At 34.7% G+C, this 24,519-nt stretch overlaps 1 protein-coding gene across 2 annotated transcripts in view; it reads right to left on the reverse strand.

Annotated features, from left to right (window-relative positions):
* Positions 1 to 598: 598 nt before the first annotated feature.
* LOC135538638 (ornithine aminotransferase, mitochondrial-like) overlaps positions 599 to 24,519 on the reverse strand; it is a 49,598-nt gene continuing 25,677 nt past the window's right edge. Inside the window, exons 1-8 of one of the 2 annotated variants that reach the window (XM_064964511.1) lie at positions 23,182 to 23,194; positions 22,883 to 22,978; positions 22,410 to 22,537; positions 19,806 to 19,928; positions 19,196 to 19,324; positions 18,616 to 18,729; positions 15,487 to 15,631; positions 599 to 1,465 (exon numbers count right to left, since the gene is read on the reverse strand). In XM_064964511.1, coding sequence (XP_064820583.1) covers positions 1,305 to 1,465; positions 15,487 to 15,631; positions 18,616 to 18,729; positions 19,196 to 19,324; positions 19,806 to 19,928; positions 22,410 to 22,537; positions 22,883 to 22,978; positions 23,182 to 23,191 — 906 coding nt within the window. In that variant the 5' untranslated portion in view covers positions 23,192 to 23,194 and the 3' untranslated portion in view covers positions 599 to 1,304. Of the gene's footprint in view, positions 1,466 to 15,486; positions 15,632 to 18,615; positions 18,730 to 19,195; positions 19,325 to 19,805; positions 19,929 to 22,409; positions 22,538 to 22,882; positions 22,979 to 23,181; positions 23,195 to 24,519 lie in introns of those variants that run through there. The other variant, XM_064964510.1, reaches the window with a different exon arrangement.

The following is a 24,519-nucleotide window of genomic DNA, read 5'->3' on the forward strand; positions in this document are numbered from 1 at the left end:
GATGTGTTCTAATATCTAATATCTAATTCATGAAACTGGCTTGATGTGTTCTAATGTCTAATTCATGAAACTGGCCTGATGTGTTCTAATATCTAATTCATGAAACTGGCCTGATGTGTTCTAATATCTAATTCATGAAACTGGCCTGATGTGTTCTAATGTCTAATTCATGAAACTGGCCTGATGTGTTCTAATATCTAATGTAGTAGGGTAGTAGTGCACTACTTTAGACCAGGGTCTATAGGGTAGTAGTGCACTACTTTAGACCAGGCCCTATAGGGTAGTAGTGCACTACTTTAGACCAGGGTCTATAGGGTAGTAGTGCACTACTTTAGACCAGGGTCTATAGGGTAGTAAGTGCACTACTTTAGACCAGGGTCTATAGGGTAGTAGTGCACTACTTTAGACCAGGGTCTATAGGGTAGTAGTGCACTACTTTAGACCAGGGTCTATAGGGTAGTAGTGCACTACTTTAGACCAGGGTCTATAGGGTAGTAGTGCACTACTTTAGACCAGGGTCTATAGGGTAGTAGTGCACCTACTACCGTTTTTAAAAAGGTTTTCTGTGGTTTGTTAGAATAACATAACAGAACAGCAGTTCAATTCTTTCATAGTTTTTATAGTGGTATTAAAATACTCCCCTTTAAATACTTAAAATATACTTCCTTATTGGTTATATCCATGTCTTTCATTAAAACATTTTTGCTCATTTAACCAACAAGCAAATAAATTACTTTAACCTTTAAATAATTGTATATGTTTCTTTGTTTTTAAAACACTGCTCCGTTTTAGAAAGTGAAAAACGTTTTGTTTAAGCACATTACATTTTTTAAATCATTTTGCTGCAGTAGTAGTTGCCAGATTTAACAACAAAATTAAAATCAGTATCTGAACCGTCTTCCAACTAAGCAGATGCAAGAGTTAAAAACATCCCTGGGTTAAAGGTCATCCCAAGTTGCTTCGGAGCAGCAGTGTTACCCTGTAAAACCCATTTCAGTCCCAGCAATCCAGAAGAGAAAACCTTCTCAGGTTGGATGATGCTTAGATTGACATTACTAACTAATGGCAGCACCGTGGAAAACAAAAACAAAAAATAATTGTCCACATACATTCTCATAGTAAATTAACTTAAGAGAGTACTGCTTACAATACAACAACACTTATTTGCTAAATGTTTAGCGTTAGTAACATATTCCAATAGAAGATAGTTCACAGCAGATTGATAGTTGTTGTTTTTCAGATCAGTTAGATTAGAAGGCTGTCACTGTTGGTTCCAGTGTTCTAGAATAAGTTCCCGGGTGGTTCTAGAAGGACATGATGGTTCTCTGGATGATGTCAGCACACTCTCTGACCTCGTGGTCTTTAATGATGAGGGGAGGGGCCAGACGGATGATGTCACCGTGGGTGGGCTTGGCCAACAGTCCGTTGTCACGGAGACGCATGCACACTCTCCAGGCATCATAGTCTGAGGGGGAAGAAAAGTGAGAGCGCGTGCACACACACACACACACACACACACACACACACACACACACACACACACGGGGTCAAAGCTTCAGCCTACAGAGCAACAACATCAAATTTAAGATAGATAGAAGCACATGATGAGTAAATACATTTTTTAGTATAAAAAGATAAACTGTTGATCCAAATACCTGCCATTAAAATGACAAAGTCATTAGGAATATTAGGTTTTTACAAAGTGTAAAATAACTACCTATTGAGATGCATGACAGAAAATGATGCACTGTCTCTTTAAGAGCGTTAAGTTAGTGAAGACATGCAACAGGTCAGTAATATATCACTATAATAACAGGTCAGTAATATATCATTATAATAACAGGTCAGTAATATATCATTATAATAACAGGTCAGTAATATATCATTATAATAACAGGTCAGTAATATATCACTATAATAACAGGTCAGTAATATATCATTATAATAACAGGTCAGTAATATATCATTATAATAACAGGTCAGTAATATATCACTATAATAACAGGTCAGTAATATATCATTATAATAACAGGTCAGTAATATATCATTATAATAACAGGTCAGTAATATATCATTATAATAACAGGTCAGTAATATATCACTATAATAACAGGTCAGTAATATATCAACAGGTCAGTAATATATCATTATAATAACAGGTCAGTAATATATCATTATAATAACAGGTCAGTAATATATCATTATAATAACAGGTCAGTAATATATCATTATAATAACAGGTCAGTAATATATCATTATAATAACAGGTCAGTAATATATCATTATAATAACAGGTCAGTAATATATCATTATAATAACAGGTCAGTAATATATCACTATAATAACAGGTCAGTAATATATCATTATAATAACAGGTCAGTAATATATCAACAGGTCAGTAATATATCATTATAATAACAGGTCAGTAATATATCATTATAATAACAGGTCAGTAATATATCATTATAATAACAGGTCAGTAATATATCACTATAATAACAGGTCAGTAATATATCATTATAATAACAGGTCAGTAATATATCATTATAATAACAGGTCAGTAATATATCATTATAATAACAGGTCAGTAATATATCATTATAATAACAGGTCAGTAATATATCACTATAATAACAGGTCAGTAATATATCATTATAATAACAGGTCAGTAATATATCAACAGGTCAGTAATATATCATTATAATAACAGGTCAGTAATATATCATTATAATAACAGGTCAGTAATATATCATTATAATAACAGGTCAGTAATATATCACTATAATAACAGGTCAGTAATATATCATTATAATAACAGGTCAGTAATATATCATTATAATAACAGGTCAGTAATATATCAACAGGTCAGTAATATATCATTATAATAACAGGTCAGTAATATATCAACAGGTCAGTAATATATCATTATAATAACAGGTCAGTAATATATCATTATAATAACAGGTCAGTAATATAATAACAGGTCAGTAATATATCATTATAATAACAGGTCAGTAATATATCATTATAATAACAGGTCAGTAATATATCATTATAATAACAGGTCAGTAATATATCATTATAATAACAGGTCAGTAATATATCATTATAATAACAGGTCAGTAATATATCACTATAATAACAGGTCAGTAATATATCATTATAATAACAGGTCAGTAATATATCATTATAATAACAGGTCAGTAATATATCATTATAATAACAGGTCAGTAATATATCATTATAATAACAGGTCAGTAATATATCATTATAATAACAGGTCAGTAATATATCACTATAATAACAGGTCAGTAATATATCATTATAATAACAGGTCAGTAATATATCATTATAATAACAGGTCAGTAATATATCAACAGGTCAGTAATATATCACTATAATAACAGGTCAGTAATATATCATTATAATAACAGGTCAGTAATATATCATTATAATAACAGGTCAGTAATATATCATTATAATAACAGGTCAGTAATATATCAACAGGTCAGTAATATATCACTATAATAACAGGTCAGTAATATATCATTATAATAACAGGTCAGTAATATATCACTATAATAACAGGTCAGTAATATATCATTATAATAACAGGTCAGTAATATATCATTATAATAACAGGTCAGTAATATATCATTATAATAACAGGTCAGTGATATATCATTATAATAACAGGTCAGTAATATATCAACAGGTCAGTAATATATCATTATAATAACAGGTCAGTAATATATCATTATAATAACAGGTCAGTAATATATCATTATAATAACAGGTCAGTGATATATCATTATAATAACAGGTTAGTAATATATCATTATAATAACAGGTCAGTAATATATCAACAGGTCAGTAATATATCATTATAATAACAGGTCAGTAATATATCATTATAATAACAGGTCAGTAATATATCATTATAATAACAGGTCAGTAATATATCATTATAATAACAGGCCAGTAATATATCATTATAATAACAGGTCAGTAATATATCATTATAATAACAGGTCAGTGATATATCATTATAATAACAGGTCAGTAATATATCAACAGGTCAGTAATATATCATTATAATAACAGGTCAGTAATATATCATTATAATAACAGGTCAGTGATATATCATTATAATAACAGGTTAGTAATATATCATTATAATAACAGGTCAGTAATATATCAACAGGTCAGTAATATATCATTATAATAACAGGTCAGTAATATATCATTATAATAACAGGTCAGTAATATATCACTATAATAACAGGTCAGTAATATATCACTATAATAACAGGTCAGTAATATATCACTATAATAACAGGTCAGTAATATATCATTATAATAACAGGTCAGTAATATATCACTATAATAACAGGTCAGTAATATATCACTATAATAACAGGTCAGTAATATATCATTATAATAACAGGTCAGTAATATATCATTATAATAACAGGTCAGTAATATATCACTATAATAACAGGTCAGTAATATATCACTATAATAACAGGTCAGTAATATATCATTATAATAACAGGTCAGTAATATATCATTATAATAACAGGTCAGTAATATATCATTATAATAACAGGTCAGTAATATATCATTATAATAACAGGTCAGTAATATATCATTATAATAACAGGTCAGTAATATATCATTATAATAACAGGTCAGTAATATATCACTATAATAACAGGTCAGTAATATATCAACAGGTCAGTAATATATCATTATAATAACAGGTCAGTAATATATCAACAGGTCAGTAATATATCATTATAATAACAGGTCAGTAATATATCATTATAATAACAGGTCAGTAATATATCAACAGGTCAGTAATATATCATTATAATAACAGGTCAGTAATATATCATTATAATAACAGGTCAGTAATATATCATTATAATAACAGACCAGTAATATATCAACAGGTCAGTAATATATCATTATAATAACAGGTCAGTAATATATCACTATAATAACAGGTCAGTAATATATCACTATAATAACAGGTCAGTAATATATCATTATAATAACAGGTCAGTAATATATCATTATAATAACAGGTCAGTAATATATCATTATAATAACAGGTCAGTAATATATCATTATAATAACAGGTCAGTAATATATCATTATAATAACAGGTCAGTAATATATCATTATAATAACAGGTCAGTAATATATCATTATAATAACAGGTCAGTAATATATCAACAGGTCAGTAATATATCATTATAATAACAGGTCAGTAATATATCATTATAATAACAGGTCAGTAATATATCAACAGGTCAGTAATATATCATTATAATAACAGGTCAGTAATATATCATTATAATAACAGGTCAGTAATATATCACTATAATAACAGGTCAGTAATATATCAACAGGTCAGTAATATATCATTATAATAACAGGTCAGTAATATATCATTATAATAACAGGTCAGTAATATATCATTATAATAACAGGTCAGTAATATATCATTATAATAACAGGTCAGTAATATATCATTATAATAACAGGTCAGTAATATATCATTATAATAGCAGGTCAGTAATATATCAACAGGTCAGTAATATATCAACAGGTCAGTAATATATCATTATAATAACAGGTCAGTAATATATCATTATAATAACAGGTCAGTAATATATCATTATAATAACAGGTCAGTAATATATCAACAGGTCAGTAATATATCATTATAATAACAGGTCAGTAATATATCATTATAATAACAGGTCAGTAATATATCATTATAATAACAGGTCAGTAATATATCATTATAATAACTGGTCAGTAATATATCAACAGGTCAGTAATATATCATTATAATAACAGGTCAGTAATATATCATTATAATAACAGGTCAGTAATATATCATTATAATAACAGGTCAGTAATATATCATTATAATAACAGGTCAGTAATATATCATTATAATAACAGGTCAGTAATATATCACTATAATAACAGGTCAGTAATATATCAACAGGTCAGTAATATATCATTATAATAACAGGTCAGTAATATATCACTATAATAACAGGTCAGTAATATATCAACAGGTCAGTAATATATCATTATAATAACAGGTCAGTGATATATCATTATAATAACAGGTCAGTAATATATCATTATAATAACAGGTCAGTGATATATCATTATAATAACAGGTCAGTAATATATCATTATAATAACAGGTCAGTAATATATCAACAGGTCAGTAATATATCATTATAATAACAGGTCAGTAATATATCATTATAATAACAGACCAGTAATATATCATTATAATAACAGGTCAGTAATATATCAACAGGTCAGTAATATATCATTATAATAACAGGTCAGTAATATATCATTGTAATAACAGGTCAGTAATATATCATTATAATAACAGGTCAGTAATATATCACTATAATAACAGGTCAGTAATATATCATTATAATAACAGGTCAGTAATATATCACTATAATAACAGGTCAGTAATATATCAACAGGTCAGTAATATATCATTATAATAACAGGTCAGTAATATATCATTGTAATAACAGGTCAGTAATATATCATTATAATAACAGGTCAGTAATATATCACTATAATAACAGGTCAGTAATATATCATTATAATAACAGGTCAGTAATATATCATTATAATAACAGGTCAGTAATATATCATTATAATAACAGGTCATTAATATATCATTATAATAACAGGTCAGTAATATATCATTATAATAACAGGTCAGTAATATATCATTATAATAACAGGTCAGTAATATATCACTATAATAACAGGTCAGTAATATATCATTATAATAACAGGTGAGTAATATATCATTATAATAACAGGTCAGTAATATATCATTATAATAACAGGTCAGTAATATATCACTATAATAACAGGTCAGTAATATATCACTATAATAACAGGTCAGTAATATATCATTATAATAACAGGTCAGTAATATATCACTATAATAACAGGTCAGTAATATATCACTATAATAACAGGTCAGTAATATATCACTATAATAACAGGTCAGTAATATATCAACAGGTCAGTAATATATCATTATAATAACAGGTCAGTAATATATCATTGTAATAACAGGTCAGTAATATATCATTATAATAACAGGTCAGTAATATATCACTATAATAACAGGTCAGTAATATATCATTATAATAACAGGTCAGTAATATATCATTATAATAACAGGTCAGTAATATATCATTATAATAACAGGTCAGTAATATATCACTATAATAACAGGTCAGTAATATATCACTATAATAACAGGTCAGTAATATATCATTATAATAACAGGTCAGTAATATATCACTATAATAACAGGTCAGTAATATATCATTATAATAACAGGTCAGTAATATATCACTATAATAACAGGTCAGTAATATATCAACAGGTCAGTAATATATCATTATAATAACAGGTCAGTAATATATCATTGTAATAACAGGTCAGTAATATATCATTATAATAACAGGTCAGTAATATATCACTATAATAACAGGTCAGTAATATATCATTATAATAACAGGTCAGTAATATATCATTATAATAACAGGTCAGTAATATATCATTATAATAACAGGTCATTAATATATCATTATAATAACAGGTCAGTAATATATCATTATAATAACAGGTCAGTAATATATCATTATAATAACAGGTCAGTAATATATCATTATAATAACAGGTCAGTAATATATCACTATAATAACAGGTCAGTAATATATCATTATAATAACAGGTGAGTAATATATCATTATAATAACAGGTCAGTAATATATCATTATAATAACAGGTCAGTAATATATCACTATAATAACAGGTCAGTAATATATCACTATAATAACAGGTCAGTAATATATCATTATAATAACAGGTCAGTAATATATCACTATAATAACAGGTCAGTAATATATCACTATAATAACAGGTCAGTAATATATCACTATAATAACAGGTCAGTAATATATCAACAGGTCAGTAATATATCATTATAATAACAGGTCAGTAATATATCATTGTAATAACAGGTCAGTAATATATCATTATAATAACAGGTCAGTAATATATCACTATAATAACAGGTCAGTAATATATCATTATAATAACAGGTCAGTAATATATCAACAGGTCAGTAATATATCATTATAATAACAGGTCAGTAATATATCATTATAATAACAGGTCAGTAATATATCATTATAATAACAGGTCAGTAATATATCAACAGGTCAGTAATATATCATTATAATAACAGGTCAGTAATATATCATTATAATAACAGGTCAGTAATATATCAACAGGTCAGTAATATAATAACAGGTCAGTAATATATCATTATAATAACAGGTCAGTAATATATCATTATAATAACAGGTCAGTAATATATCATTATAATAACAGGTCAGTAATATATCATTGTAATAACAGGTCAGTAATATATCATTATAATAACAGGTCAGTAATATATCATTATAATAACAGGTCAGTAATATATCATTATAATAACAGGTCAGTAATATATCACTATAATAACAGGTCAGTAATATATCATTATAATAACAGGTCAGTAATATATCACTATAATAACAGGTCAGTAATATATCATTATAATAACAGGTCAGTGATATATCAACAGGTCAGTAATATATCATTATAATAACAGGTCAGTAATATATCATTATAATAACAGGTCAGTAATATATCACTATAATAACAGGTCAGTAATATATCATTATAATAACAGGTCAGTGATATATCAACAGGTCAGTAATATATCATTATAATAACAGGTCAGTAATATATCACTATAATAACAGGTCAGTAATATATCAACAGGTCAGTAATATATCATTATAATAACAGGTCAGTAATATATCATTATAATAACAGGTCAGTAATATATCATTATAATAACAGGTCAGTAATATATCATTATAATAACAGGTTAGTAATATATCATTATAATAACAGGTCAGTAATATATCAACAGGTCAGTAATATATCACTATAATAACAGGTCAGTAATATATCATTATAATAACAGGTCAGTAATATATCATTATAATAACAGGTCAGTAATATATCACTATAATAACAGGTCAGTAATATATCACTATAATAACAGGTCAGTAATATATCAACAGGTCAGTAATATATCATTATAATAACAGGTCAGTAATATATCTTTATAATAACAGGTCAGTGATATATCAACAGGTCAGTAATATATCATTATAATAACAGGTCAGTAATATATCATTATAATAACAGGTCAGTAATATATCATTATAATAACAGGTCAGTAATATATCATTATAATAACAGGTCAGTAATATATCATTATAATAACAGGTCAGTAATATATCATTATAATAACAGGTCAGTAATATATCATTATAATAACAGGTCAGTAATATATCATTATAATAACAGGTCAGTGATATATCAACAGGTCAGTAATATATCATTATAATAACAGGTCAGTAATATATCATTATAATAACAGGTCAGTAATATATCACTATAATAACAGGTCAGTAATATATCAACAGGTCAGTAATATATCATTATAATAACAGGTCAGTAATATATCATTATAATAACAGGTCAGTGATATATCAACAGGTCAGTAATATATCATTATAATAACAGGTCAGTAATATATCATTATAATAACAGGTCAGTAATATATCATTATAATAACAGGTCAGTAATATATCAACAGGTCAGTAATATATCATTATAATAACAGGTCAGTGATATATCATTATAATAACAGGTCAGTAATATATCACTATAATAACAGGTCAGTAATATATCATTATAATAACAGGTCAGTAATATATCATTATAATAACAGGTCAGTAATATATCATTATAATAACAGGTCAGTAATATATCAACAGGTCAGTAATATATCATTATAATAACAGGTCAGTGATATATCATTATAATAACAGGTCAGTAATATATCATTATAATAACAGGTCAGTAATATATCACTATAATAACAGGTCAGTAATATATCATTATAATAACAGGTCAGTAATATATCAACAGGTCAGTAATATATCATTATAATAACAGGTCAGTAATATATCATTATAATAACAGGTCAGTAATATATCATTATAATAACAGGTCAGTAATATATCAACAGGTCAGTAATATATCATTATAATAACAGGTCAGTAATATATCATTATAATAACAGGTCAGTAATATATCAACAGGTCAGTAATATAATAACAGGTCAGTAATATATCATTATAATAACAGGTCAGTAATATATCATTATAATAACAGGTCAGTAATATATCATTATAATAACAGGTCAGTAATATATCATTGTAATAACAGGTCAGTAATATATCATTATAATAACAGGTCAGTAATATATCATTATAATAACAGGTCAGTAATATATCATTATAATAACAGGTCAGTAATATATCACTATAATAACAGGTCAGTAATATATCATTATAATAACAGGTCAGTAATATATCACTATAATAACAGGTCAGTAATATATCATTATAATAACAGGTCAGTGATATATCAACAGGTCAGTAATATATCATTATAATAACAGGTCAGTAATATATCATTATAATAACAGGTCAGTAATATATCACTATAATAACAGGTCAGTAATATATCATTATAATAACAGGTCAGTGATATATCAACAGGTCAGTAATATATCATTATAATAACAGGTCAGTAATATATCACTATAATAACAGGTCAGTAATATATCAACAGGTCAGTAATATATCATTATAATAACAGGTCAGTAATATATCATTATAATAACAGGTCAGTAATATATCATTATAATAACAGGTCAGTAATATATCATTATAATAACAGGTTAGTAATATATCATTATAATAACAGGTCAGTAATATATCAACAGGTCAGTAATATATCACTATAATAACAGGTCAGTAATATATCATTATAATAACAGGTCAGTAATATATCATTATAATAACAGGTCAGTAATATATCACTATAATAACAGGTCAGTAATATATCACTATAATAACAGGTCAGTAATATATCAACAGGTCAGTAATATATCATTATAATAACAGGTCAGTAATATATCTTTATAATAACAGGTCAGTGATATATCAACAGGTCAGTAATATATCATTATAATAACAGGTCAGTAATATATCATTATAATAACAGGTCAGTAATATATCATTATAATAACAGGTCAGTAATATATCATTATAATAACAGGTCAGTAATATATCATTATAATAACAGGTCAGTAATATATCATTATAATAACAGGTCAGTAATATATCATTATAATAACAGGTCAGTAATATATCATTATAATAACAGGTCAGTGATATATCAACAGGTCAGTAATATATCATTATAATAACAGGTCAGTAATATATCATTATAATAACAGGTCAGTAATATATCACTATAATAACAGGTCAGTAATATATCAACAGGTCAGTAATATATCATTATAATAACAGGTCAGTAATATATCATTATAATAACAGGTCAGTAATATATCACTATAATAACAGGTCAGTAATATATCATTATAATAACAGGTCAGTGATATATCAACAGGTCAGTAATATATCATTATAATAACAGGTCAGTAATATATCACTATAATAACAGGTCAGTAATATATCAACAGGTCAGTAATATATCATTATAATAACAGGTCAGTAATATATCATTATAATAACAGGTCAGTAATATATCATTATAATAACAGGTCAGTAATATATCATTATAATAACAGGTCAGTAATATATCACTATAATAACAGGTCAGTAATATATCATTATAATAACAGGTGAGTAATATATCATTATAATAACAGGTCAGTAATATATCAACAGGTCAGTAATATATCACTATAATAACAGGTCAGTAATATATCATTATAATAACAGGTCAGTAATATATCATTATAATAACAGGTCAGTAATATATCACTATAATAACAGGTCAGTAATATATCACTATAATAACAGGTCAGTAATATATCAACAGGTCAGTAATATATCATTATAATAACAGGTCAGTAATATATCTTTATAATAACAGGTCAGTGATATATCAACAGGTCAGTAATATATCATTATAATAACAGGTCAGTAATATATCATTATAATAACAGGTCAGTAATATATCATTATAATAACAGGTCAGTAATATATCATTATAATAACAGGTCAGTAATATATCATTATAATAACAGGTCAGTAATATATCATTATAATAACAGGTCAGTAATATATCATTATAATAACAGGTCAGTAATATATCATTATAATAACAGGTCAGTGATATATCAAATAACAGGTCAGTAATATATCATTATAATAACAGGTCAGTAATATATCATTATAATAACAGGTCAGTAATATATCACTATAATAACAGGTCAGTAATATATCAACAGGTCAGTAATATATCATTATAATAACAGGTCAGTAATATATCATTATAATAACAGGTCAGTGATATATCAACAGGTCAGTAATATATCATTATAATAACAGGTCAGTAATATATCATTATAATAACAGGTCAGTAATATATCATTATAATAACAGGTCAGTAATATATCAACAGGTCAGTAATATATCATTATAATAACAGGTCAGTGATATATCATTATAATAACAGGTCAGTAATATATCACTATAATAACAGGTCAGTAATATATCATTATAATAACAGGTCAGTAATATATCATTATAATAACAGGTCAGTAATATATCATTATAATAACAGGTCAGTAATATATCAACAGGTCAGTAATATATCATTATAATAACAGGTCAGTGATATATCATTATAATAACAGGTCAGTAATATATCATTATAATAACAGGTCAGTAATATATCACTATAATAACAGGTCAGTAATATATCATTATAATAACAGGTCAGTAATATATCAACAGGTCAGTAATATATCATTATAATAACAGGTCAGTGATATATCAACAGGTCAGTAATATATCATTATAATAACAGGTCAGTAATATATCAACAGGTCAGTAATATATCATTATAATAACAGGTCAGTAATATATCACTATAATAACAGGTCAGTAATATATCACTATAATAACAGGTCAGTAATATATCATTATAATAACAGGTCAGTAATATATCATTATAATAACAGGTCAGTAATATATCATTATAATAACAGGTCAGTAATATATCACTATAATAACAGGTCAGTAATATATCACTATAATAACAGGTCAGTAATATATCATTATAATAACAGGTCAGTAATATATCATTATAATAACAGGTCAGTAATATATCAACAGGTCAGTAATATATCATTATAATAACAGGTCAGTAATATATCAACAGGTCAGTAATATATCATTATAATAACAGGTCAGTAATATATCATTATAATAACAGGGCAGTAATATATCATTATAATAACAGGTCAGTAATATATCAACAGGTCAGTAATATATCATTATAATAACAGGTCAGTAATATATCATTATAATAACAGGTCAGTAATATATCATTATAATAACAGGTCAGTAATATATCATTATAATAACAGGTCAGTAATATATCAACAGGTCAGTAATATATCATTATAATAACAGGTCAGTAATATATCATTATAATAACAGGTCAGTAATATATCACTATAATAACAGGTCAGTAATATATCATTATAATAACAGGTCAGTAATATATCATTATAATAACAGGTCAGTAATATATCATTATAATAACAGGTCAGTAATATATCAACAGGTCAGTAATATATCATTATAATAACAGGTCAGTAATATATCATTATAATAACAGGTCAGTAATATATCATTTTAATAACAGGTCAGTAATATATCAACAGGTCAGTAATATATCATTATAATAACAGGTCAGTAATATATCATTATAATAACAGGTCAGTAATATATCACTATAATAACAGGTCAGTAATATATCATTATAATAACAGGTCAGTAATATATCATTATAATAACAGGTCAGTAATATATCATTATAATAACAGGTCAGTAATATATCATTATAATAACAGGTCAGTAATATATCATTATAATAACAGGTCAGTAATATATCATTATAATAACAGGTCAGTAATATATCATTATAATAACATATCATTAATAATAACTGGTCAGTAATATATCATTATAATAACAGGTCAGTAATATATCATTATAATAACAGGTCAGTAATATATCATTATAATAACAGGTCAGTAATATATCAACAGGTCAGTAATATATCATTATAATAACAGGTCAGTAATATATCATTATAATAACAGGTCAGTAATATATCATTATAATAACAGGTCAGTAATATATCATTATAATAACAGGTCAGTAATATATCACTATAATAACAGGTCAGTAATATATCATTATATCAACAGGTCAGTAATATATCACTATAATAACAGGTCAGTAATATATCATTATAATAACAGGTCAGTAATATATCATTATAATAACAGGTCAGTAATATATCATTATAATAACAGGTCAGTAATATATCACTATAATAACAGGTCAGTAATATATCATTATAATAACAGGTCAGTAATATATCATTATAATAACAGGTCAGTAATATATCACTATAATAACACACACACACACATGTATTCTACTGTTCTACCTAGCAACAGTAAGTCGAGACCCAGACTGAGTTACTAAAAAATAAAATAAAGAACTTGGTGGCAAATTATCCGAGGGATCCGCCAGTTACCCAACCCGCCAGTTACCCAACCCGCCAGTTACCCAACCCGCCAGTTACCCAACCCGCCAGTTACCCAACCCGCCAGTTACCCAACCCTGCTCTACAGGAAGAAGAAAGAGTTGGCCCGGTTAATATGGTCTGTGTTCGTCTCTGTTGAACGGTCTGTGTTCGTCTCTGTTGAACGGTCTGTGTTTGTCTCTGTTGAACGGTCTGTGTTCGTCTCTGTTGAACGGTCTGTGTTCGTCTCTGTTGAACGGTCTGTGTTCGTCTCTGTTGAACGGTCTGTGTTCGTCTCTGTTGAACGGTCTGTGTCCGTCTCTGTTGAACGGTCTGTGTCCGTCTCTGTTGAACGGTCTGTGTTCGTCTCTGTTGAACGGTCTGTGTTCGTCTCTGTTGAACGGTCTGTGTTCGTCTCTGTTGAACTGTCTGTGTTCGTATCTGTTGAACTGTCTGTGTTCGTCTCTGTTCAACGGTCTGTGTTCGTATCTGTTCAACGGTCTGTGTTCGTATCTGTTCAACGGTCTGTGTTCGTCTCTGTTCAACGGTCTGTGTTCGTATCTGTTCAACGGTCTGTGTTCGTATCTGTTCAACGGTCTGTGTTCGTATCTGTTCAACGGTTTGTGTTCGTATCCATACCTTTCGTCTCCTTGATGACGATGGCGTTGAGGAGACCCTTTCCCCGGACGATGGGGACGATCTCTTTAGGAAGCTTCGACAGTTCTGACCTCAGCAACTGGCCCATCTTCTCAGCATTCTCCGCCAGCTTCTCTTCCTCCAGAACCTGTCAGGGAGGACAACGTTCTGTCAGAGGAGGCCTGTTACTACCTCAAATCAGCCTGACCAACCGGTGTCTCGCCTCGCCCCTCTACCGCACATCGCCCCTCTACCGCACATCGCCCCTCTACCGCACATCGCCCCTCTACCGCACATCGCCCCTCTACCGCACATCGCCCCTCTACCGCACATCGCCCCTCTACCGCACATCGCCCCTCTACCGCACATAGCCCCTCTACCGCACATAGCCCCTCTACCGCACATAGCAATCACTCAGAGGAGATAGGAGCCCAAGTTCTGTGGTCAGAGGAGAAAGGATGGTCCCACCCACTGCTTTGAAATGCTCTCATCTGTCTGTTACTCTGGGGAGTATCCCATCTTACTAAACCAGCTAGTCAGATACAGTACTCTGAGCTGTCTGTTGCTCTGGGGAGTATCCCATCTTACTAAACCAGCTAGTCAGATACAGTACTCTCATCTGTCTGTTGCTCTGGGGAGTATCCCATCTTACTAAACCAGCTAGTCAGATACAGTACTCTCATCTGTCTGTTGCTCTGGGGAGTATCCCATCTTACTAAACCAGCTAGTCAGATACAGTACTCTCATCTGTCTGTTGCTCTGGGGAGTATCCCATCTTACTAAACCAGCTAGTCAGATACAGTACTCTGAGCTGTCTGTTGCTCTGGGGAGTATCCCATCTCACTAAACCAGCTAGTCAGATACAGTACTCTCATCTGTCTGTTGCTCTGGGGAGTATCCCATCTTACTAAACCAGCTAGTCAGATACAGTACTCTCATCTGTCTGTTGCTCTGGGGAGTATCCCATCTTACTAAACCAGCTAGTCAGATACAGTACTCTGAGCTGTCTGTTGCTCTGGGGAGTATCCCATCTTACTAAACCAGCTAGTCAGATACAGTACTCTGAGCTGTCTGTTACTCTGGGGAGTATCCCATCTTACTAAACCAGCTAGCCAGATACAGTACTCTCATCTGTCTGTTGCTCTGGGGAGTATCCCATCTTACTAAACCAGCTAGCCAGATATGATGACTTGACTGCTTGAAGGAATGAATGAGACACTACATGGCCACAACATGCTGGTCCAATATCTCAAACAAAAATCATGGGCATTAATATGGAGTTGGTCCCCCCGTTGCTGCTATAACAGCCTCCACTCTTCTGGGAAGGCTTTCCACTAGATGTTGGTACATTGCTGCTATAACAGCCTCCACTCTTCTGGGAAGGATCTCCACTAGATGTTGGTACATTGCTGCTATAACAGCCTCCACTCTTCTGGGAAGGCTTTCCACTAGATGTTGGTACATTGCTGCTATAACAGCCTCCACTCCTCTGGGAAGGCTTTCCACTAGATGTTGGTACATTGCTGCTATAACAGCCTCCACTCTTCTGGGAGGCTTTCCACTAGATGTTGGTACATTGCTGCTATAACAGCCTCCACTCTTCTGGGAAGGCTTTCCACTAGATGTTGGTACATTGCTGCTATAACAGCCTCCACTCTTCTGGGAAGGATCTCCACTAGATGTTGGAACTAACTTGTTGGAAAGGTGGCATCCTATGACGGTCCCACGTTGAAAGTCACTGAGCTCTTCAGTAAGGCCATTCTACTGACAATGTTTGTCTATGGAGATTGCATGGCTGCGAGCTCGATTTTATACACCTGTCAGCAACGGCTGTGGCTGAAATAGCCGAATCCACTAATTTGAAGGGGCGTCCACATACTTCTGACCATGCAGTATACGTGACTGCCCGGACTGATGGATGGTAGAAGGAGTCACCCAAGACATCCAGCCTAGCCAAAGCTAAAAGGATGAATGGTGGTAGGAGTCACCCAAGACATCCAGCCTAGCCAAAGCTAAAAGGATGAATAGTAGGAGGAGTCACCCAAGACATCCAGCCTAGCCAAAGCTAAAAGGATGAATGGTGGTAGGAGTCACCCAAGACATCCAGCTGAGCCAAAGCTAAAAGGATGAATGGTGGTAGGAGTCACCCAAGACATCCAGCCTAGCCAAAGCTAAAAGGATGAATAGTAGGAGGAGTCACCCAAGACATCCAGCCTAGCCAAAGCTAAAAGGATGAATGGTGGTAGGAGTCACCCAAGACATCCAGCCTAGCCAAAGCTAAAAGGATGAATGGTGGTAGGAGTCACCCAAGACATCCAGCTGAGCCAAAGCTAAAAGGATGAATGGTGGTAGGAGTCACCCAAGACATCCAGCTGAGCCAAAGCTAAAAGGATGAATGGTGGTAGGGGTCACCCAAGACATCCAGCCTAGCCAAAGCTAAAAGGATGAATGGTGGTAGGGGTCACCCAAGACATCTAGCTGAGCCAAAGCTAAAAGGATGAATGGTGGTAGGAGTCACCCAAGACATCCAGCCTAGCCAAAGCTAAAGTGGGACTGTTGTTTCTTCAATGTGTCCATGTTTGAATCTATACCTCCGTTTTGGATTTGTCCACATTTTCAAGTGTACGGGGGTCTCCATCTCTCCTAATGTTTGAATCTGTCCATAGCTAAATAACTAACTAGCTGAATCTGTCCATAGCTAAATAACTAACTAGCTGAATCTGTCCATAGCTAAATAACTAACTAGCTGAATCTGTCCATAGCTAAATAACTAACTAGCTTGCTAACTAGCTGAATATGTCCATAGCCAAATAACTAACTAGCTGAATATGTCCATAGCCAAATAACTAACTAGCTGAATCTGTCCATAGCTAAATAACTAACTAGCTGAATCTGTCCACAGCCAAGTAACTAACTAGCTGAATCTGTCCATAGCTAAATAACTAACTAGATAGCTAACTAGCTGAATCTGTCCATAGTTAAATAACTAATTAGCTGAATCTGTCCACAGCCAAGTAACTAACTAGCTGAATCTGTCCATAGCTAAATAACTAACTAGATAGCTAACTAGCTGAATCTGTCCATAGCCAAATAAGTAACTAGCTGAATAACTAAAAGCTAGCTACCACGTACCTCTAGAGCTGCCATGGCAATGCCACAGGCCAGAGGGTTTCCTCCGTACGTAGAGCCGTGCTCTCCAGGCTTGATGGTCAGCATCACCTCATCATCACACAGCACCGCAGACACCTGGCAGGACAAGGTATATATCAGAGACTGACATGACCCAGTCACAACATGGCCCAGTCCCAACATGACCCAGCCCCAACATGGCCCAGTCCCAACATGACCCAGTCCCAGCATGACCCAGTCCCAGCATGACCCAGTCCCAGCATGACCCAGTCCCAACATGGCCCAGTCCCAACATGGCCCAGTCCCAGCATGACCCAGTCCCAGCATGACCCAGTCCCAGCATGGCCCAGTCCCAGCATGGCCCAGTCCCAGCATGACCCAGTCCCAGCATGCCCCAGTCCCAACAGGCTGAATAAGCAGTGAGTCACATAAGGAAGTGAATTAAACCATGAATATTCATGTATTAAATGAGACCCATCCCCATACTAAATTATTAGACAGCATTTTCATTCAGTCAATCAAAAACGAGGAGCACAACAACATTGCAGGGAACGTAGTGTAACACAGTGTTGCGTTTACTCACAGGGTAGACGCCTCCTGACAGAGCCTTTCCCAGGATCACGATATCAGGACGCACATCCTCATGGTCCACGGCCAGCCGTCTGCCCGTACGGGCCAGTCCAGTCTGCACCTCGTCGGCTATGAAAAGCACCTAAACATGGGAACAGAGAGGTATCAGTAGGGTCTGACTGGGCCTCTACATTACAGCCAGCTCATCGGCTATGAAAAGCACCTAAACATGGGAACAGAGAGGTATCAGTAGGGTCTATGTCTGACTGGGCCTCTACATTACAGCCAGCTCATCGGCTATGAAAAGCACCTAAACACCATGTAGAAGGAGATATTCAATCGCATTTCATTTATAAAAAGGCCTTTTTATAAATGAACAGTTTCCACAAAAGTGGTTTATAAGAACCTGGTCTCTAGACCCAAACAACACAGGGAAGCACAGTAACAAGGAAAAAGCTATATCAGTATTTTTATTTATTTTACAACGACAACAAAACATTGACAAACGGACAGATGGAAACAATCAACCAAAAAAGAGTCTGTTTCCAAAAGACACAAAACAGATCGACCGTTGATTCTCGAGGCCCTTTTTCTGTGTCGGCGCCGAAAGGTCTCGTACTCACGTTGTTCCGAGTGCAGAGTTGTCTGACAGCGGTGAGGTATCCGGGGTCAGGGACCACGACCCCAGCCTCTCCCTGGATGGGCTCCACCATGAAGGCTGCTACGTTAGGGTCCTGGAGGGCTTTCTGGGCACAACCATCAGCACACCGTCAGCGATAACAGATCACATCTCATCGATGGAGTGAACAGAGGCGGAGACACTACACTTTGCTGAGGATACTGACGCAATGTGGAAGAAAGGCCCATTTCGCCAGACCAAGACTTGGTCTGGACTAAGCATGTTTAAACAGGACTGGGCCTGTTCTGGCTCCAGGAAACGGGCCTGTAGAGGGGTAACATCAAGGTTCAGTATTATAGAGTAACAGGAAACGGGACTAAGCATGTTTAAACAGGACTGGGCCTGTTCTGGATCCAGGAAACGGGCCTGTAGAGAGGTAACATTAAGGTTCAGTATTATAGAGGAACAGGAAACGGGCCTAAGCATGTTTAAACAGGACTGGGCCTGTTCTGGCTCCAGGAAACTGGCCTGTAGAGGGGTAACATTAAGGTTCAGGAAACTGGCCTGTAGAGAGGTAACATTAAGGTTCAGGAAACTGGCCTGTAGAGGGGTAACATTAAGGTTCAGTATTATAGAGGAACAGGAAACTGGCCTGTAGAGAGGTAACATTAAGGGTCAGGAAACTGGCCTGTAGAGAGGTAACATTAAGGTTCAGGAAACTGGCCTGTAGAGAGGTAACATCAAGGTTCAGTATTATAGAGGAACAGGAAACTGGCCTGTAGAGAGGTAACATTAAGGTTCAGGAAACTGGCCTGTAGAGGTAACATTAAGGTTCAGGAAACTGGCCTGTAGAGAGGTAACATTAAGGTTCAGGAAACTGGCCTGTAGAGGTAACATTAAGGTTCAGGAAACTGGCCTGTAGAGAGGTAACATTAAGGTTCAGGAAACTGGCCTGTAGAGGGGTAACATTAAGGTTCAGGAAACTGGCCTGTAGAGAGGTAACATTAAGGTTCAGGAAACTGGCCTGTAGAGGGGTAACATTAAGGTTCAGTATTATAGAGGTTCAGGAAACTGGCCTGTAGAGGGGTAACATTAAGGTTCAGTATTATAGAGGTTCAGGAAACTGGCCTGTAGAGAGGTAACATTAAGGTTCAGGAAACTGGCCTGTAGAGGGGTAACATTAAGGTTCAGGAAACTGGCCTGTAGAGAGGTAACATTAAGGTTCAGGAAACTGGCCTGTAGAGGGGTAACATTAAGGTTCAGTATTATAGAGGTTCAGGAAACTGGCCTGTAGAGAGGTAACATTAAGGTTCAGGAAACTGGCCTGTAGAGGGGTAACATTAAGGTTCAGGAAACTGGCATGTAGAGAGGTAACATTAAGGTTCAGGAAACTGGCCTGTAGAGAGGTAACATCAAGGGTCAGGAAACTGGCCTGTAGAGGGGTAACATTAAGGTTCAGGAAACTGGCCTGTAGAGGGGTAACATTAAGGTTCAGGAAACTGGCCTGTAGAGAGGTAACATTAAGGTTCAGTATTATAGAGGTTCAGGAAACTGGCCTGTAGAGAGGTAACATTAAGGTTCAGGAAACTGGCCTGTAGAGAGGTAACATTAAGGTTCAGGAAACTGGCCTGTAGAGAGGTAACATTAAGGTTCAGGAAACTGGCCTGTAGAGAGGTAACATTAAGGTTCAGTATTATAGAGGAACAGGAAACTGGCCTGTAGAGAGGTAACATTAAGGTTCAGGAAACTGGCCTGTAGAGAGGTAACATTAAGGTTCAGGAAACTGGCCTGTAGAGGGGTAACATTAAGGTTCAGGAAACTGGCCTGTAGAGAGGTAACATTAAGGTTCAGGAAACTGGCCTGTAGAGGGGTAACATTAAGGTTCAGGAAACTGGCCTGTAGAGAGGTAACATTAAGGTTCAGGAAACTGGCCTGTAGAGAGGTAACATTAAGGTTCAGTATTATAGAGGAACAGGAAACTGGCCTGTAGAGAGGTAACATTAAGGTTCAGGAAACTGGCCTGTAGAGAGGTAACATTAAGGTTCAGTATTATAGAGGAACAGGAAACTGGCCTGTAGAGGTAACATTAAGGTTCAGGAAACTGGCCTGTAGAGAGGTAACATCAAGGTTCAGGAAACTGGCCTGTAGAGAGGTAACATTAAGGTTCAGTATTATAGAGGAACAGGAAACTGGCCTGTAGAGGTAACATTAAGGTTCAGGAAACTGTCCTGTAGAGAGGTAACATTAAGGTTCAGGAAACTGGCCTGTAGAGGGGTAACATTAAGGTTCAGGAAACTGGCCTGTAGAGAGGTAACATTAAGGTTCAGGAAACTGGCCTGTAGAGAGGTAACATTAAGGTTCAGTATTATAGAGGAACAGGAAACTGGCCTGTAGAGGGGTAACATTAAGGTTCAGGAAACTGGCCTGTAGAGGGGTAACATTAAGATTCAGGAAACTGGCCCGTAGAGGGGTAACATTAAGGTTCAGTATTATAGAGGAACAGGAAACGGGCCTGTAGAGAGGTAACATTAAGGTTCAGGAAACTGGCCCGTAGAGAGGTAACATCAAGGTTCAGTATTATAGAGGATGTATTCATGTCAGCGCGTACCTCCAGAGCAGGGATGTCGTTGTAGGGGATGAGCCCAAAGCCGGGCATGAAGGGACCGAAGCCCTCGTAACTGCTCGGATCTGTCGAGCTCGATATGGCTGCCATGGTTCTCCCCCAGAAGTTACCATCTACAGGAGGAGAGGTTAGCCACAGTACAATTAGTATCCTTCTTCTATGGTGTTCACCGCACAGTTCCAATGCATTCTGCCACGTGAGGGAACTAAATGAACGACAACACGACTACAGGAATATGCCATTCAAAATAACATTTATAACAAATATAGCTGCAAGCAGCCATGTCGGGGTTCAAGCCCTACTGCACCACCGTAACAGTGATTGCACTGCGCTATATAAAGGGTGTATTTCAGGAATGCACAGCTAGGATAGACAGGGAGGGACAAACGCCCTGTATCTCAGGACATGATGGGGAACCCCCCCCCCCCCCAAAAAAAAGGTGCTGTATATCAACTTACTTGCAAAGAGGATTTTGGCCTGATTCTTGGGAACGCCCTTCACAGTGTAGGCCCACTTACGGGCCAGTTTACAGGCTGTCTCTCCTCCCTCCACACCTGGTCCACAAAGAGAGACAGAACATTAATGACACTATACTTTAGCATTGACATGTTGTGTACCACGGACCTCCACAGCAGACCGACCTGTCAGACCGCTAGTGAGCAGTCTCTCCATCAGGCCTCCGAACCTGTGTTCACGGGCAGGTCATATCAGGCCTCCTAACCTGTGTTCACGGGCATGTCATATCAGGCCTCCTAACCTGTGTTCATGGGCAGTACACATCAGGCCTCCTAACCTGTGTTCATGGGCAGTACACATCAGGCCTCCTAACCTGTGTTCATGGGCAGTACATATCAGGCCTCCTAACCTGTGTTCATGGGCAGGTCATATCAGGCCTCCTAACCTGTGTTCATGGGCAGGTCATATCAGGCCTCCGAACCTGTGTTCATGGGCAGGTCATATCAGGCCTCCTAACCTATGTTCATGGGCAGTACACATCAGGCCTCCGAACCTGTGTTCATGGGCAGTACACATCAGGCCTCCTAACCTGTGTTCATGGGCAGTACACATCAGGCCTCCTAACCTGTGTTCATGGGCAGTACATATCAGGCCTCCTAACCTGTGTTCATGGGCAGGTCATATCAGGCCTCCTAACCTGTGTTCATGGGCAGGTCATATCAGGCCTCCTAACCTGTGTTCATGGGCAGGTCATATCAGGCCTCCGAAAGTGTGTTCATGGGCAGTACACATCAGGCCTCCTAACCTGTGTTCACGGGCAGGTCATATCAGGCCTCCTAACCTGTGTTCACAGGCAGGTCATATCAGGCCTCCTAACCTGTGTTCACGGGCAGGTCATATCAGGCCTCCTAACCTGTGTTCACGGGCAGGTCATATCAGGCCTCCTCCTAACCTGTGTTCATGGGCAGGTCATATCAGGCCTCCTAACCTGTGTTCATGGGCAGTACATATCAGGCCTCCTAACCTGTGTTCATGGGCAGGTCATATCAGGCATCCTAACCTGTGTTCATGGGCAGTACATATCAGGCCTCCTCCTAACCTGTGTTCATGGGCAGGTCATATCAGGCCTCCTAACCTGTGTTCACGGGCAGTAGGCCTGGTCATGGTCAGTACATATCAGGCCTCCTCCTAACCTGCGTTCATGGGCAGGTCATATCAGGCCTCCTAACCTGTGTTCATGGTCAGTACATATCAGGCCTCCTCCTAACCTGTGTTCATGGGCAGGTCATATCAGGCCTCCTAACATGTGTTCATGGTCAGGTCATATCAGGCCTCCTAACCTGTGCTCATGGGCAGGTCATATCAGGCCTCCTAACCTGTGTTCATGGGCAGTACATATCAGGCCTCCTAACCTGTGTTCATGGGCAGGTCATATCAGGCCTCCTAACCTGTGTTCACGGGCAGTATATATCAGGCCTCCTAACCTGTGTTCATGGGCAGGTCATATCAGGCCTCCTAACCTGTGTTCATGGGCAGGTCATATCAGGCCTCCTAACCTGTGTTCATGGGCAGTACATATCAGGCCTCCTAACCTGTGTTCATGGGCAGTACATATCAGGCCTCCTAACCTGTGTTCATG

Source organism: Oncorhynchus masou, unplaced genomic scaffold, assembly GCF_036934945.1.
Source record: "Oncorhynchus masou masou isolate Uvic2021 unplaced genomic scaffold, UVic_Omas_1.1 unplaced_scaffold_999, whole genome shotgun sequence".
Taxonomy (NCBI): Eukaryota; Metazoa; Chordata; class Actinopteri; order Salmoniformes; family Salmonidae; genus Oncorhynchus; species Oncorhynchus masou.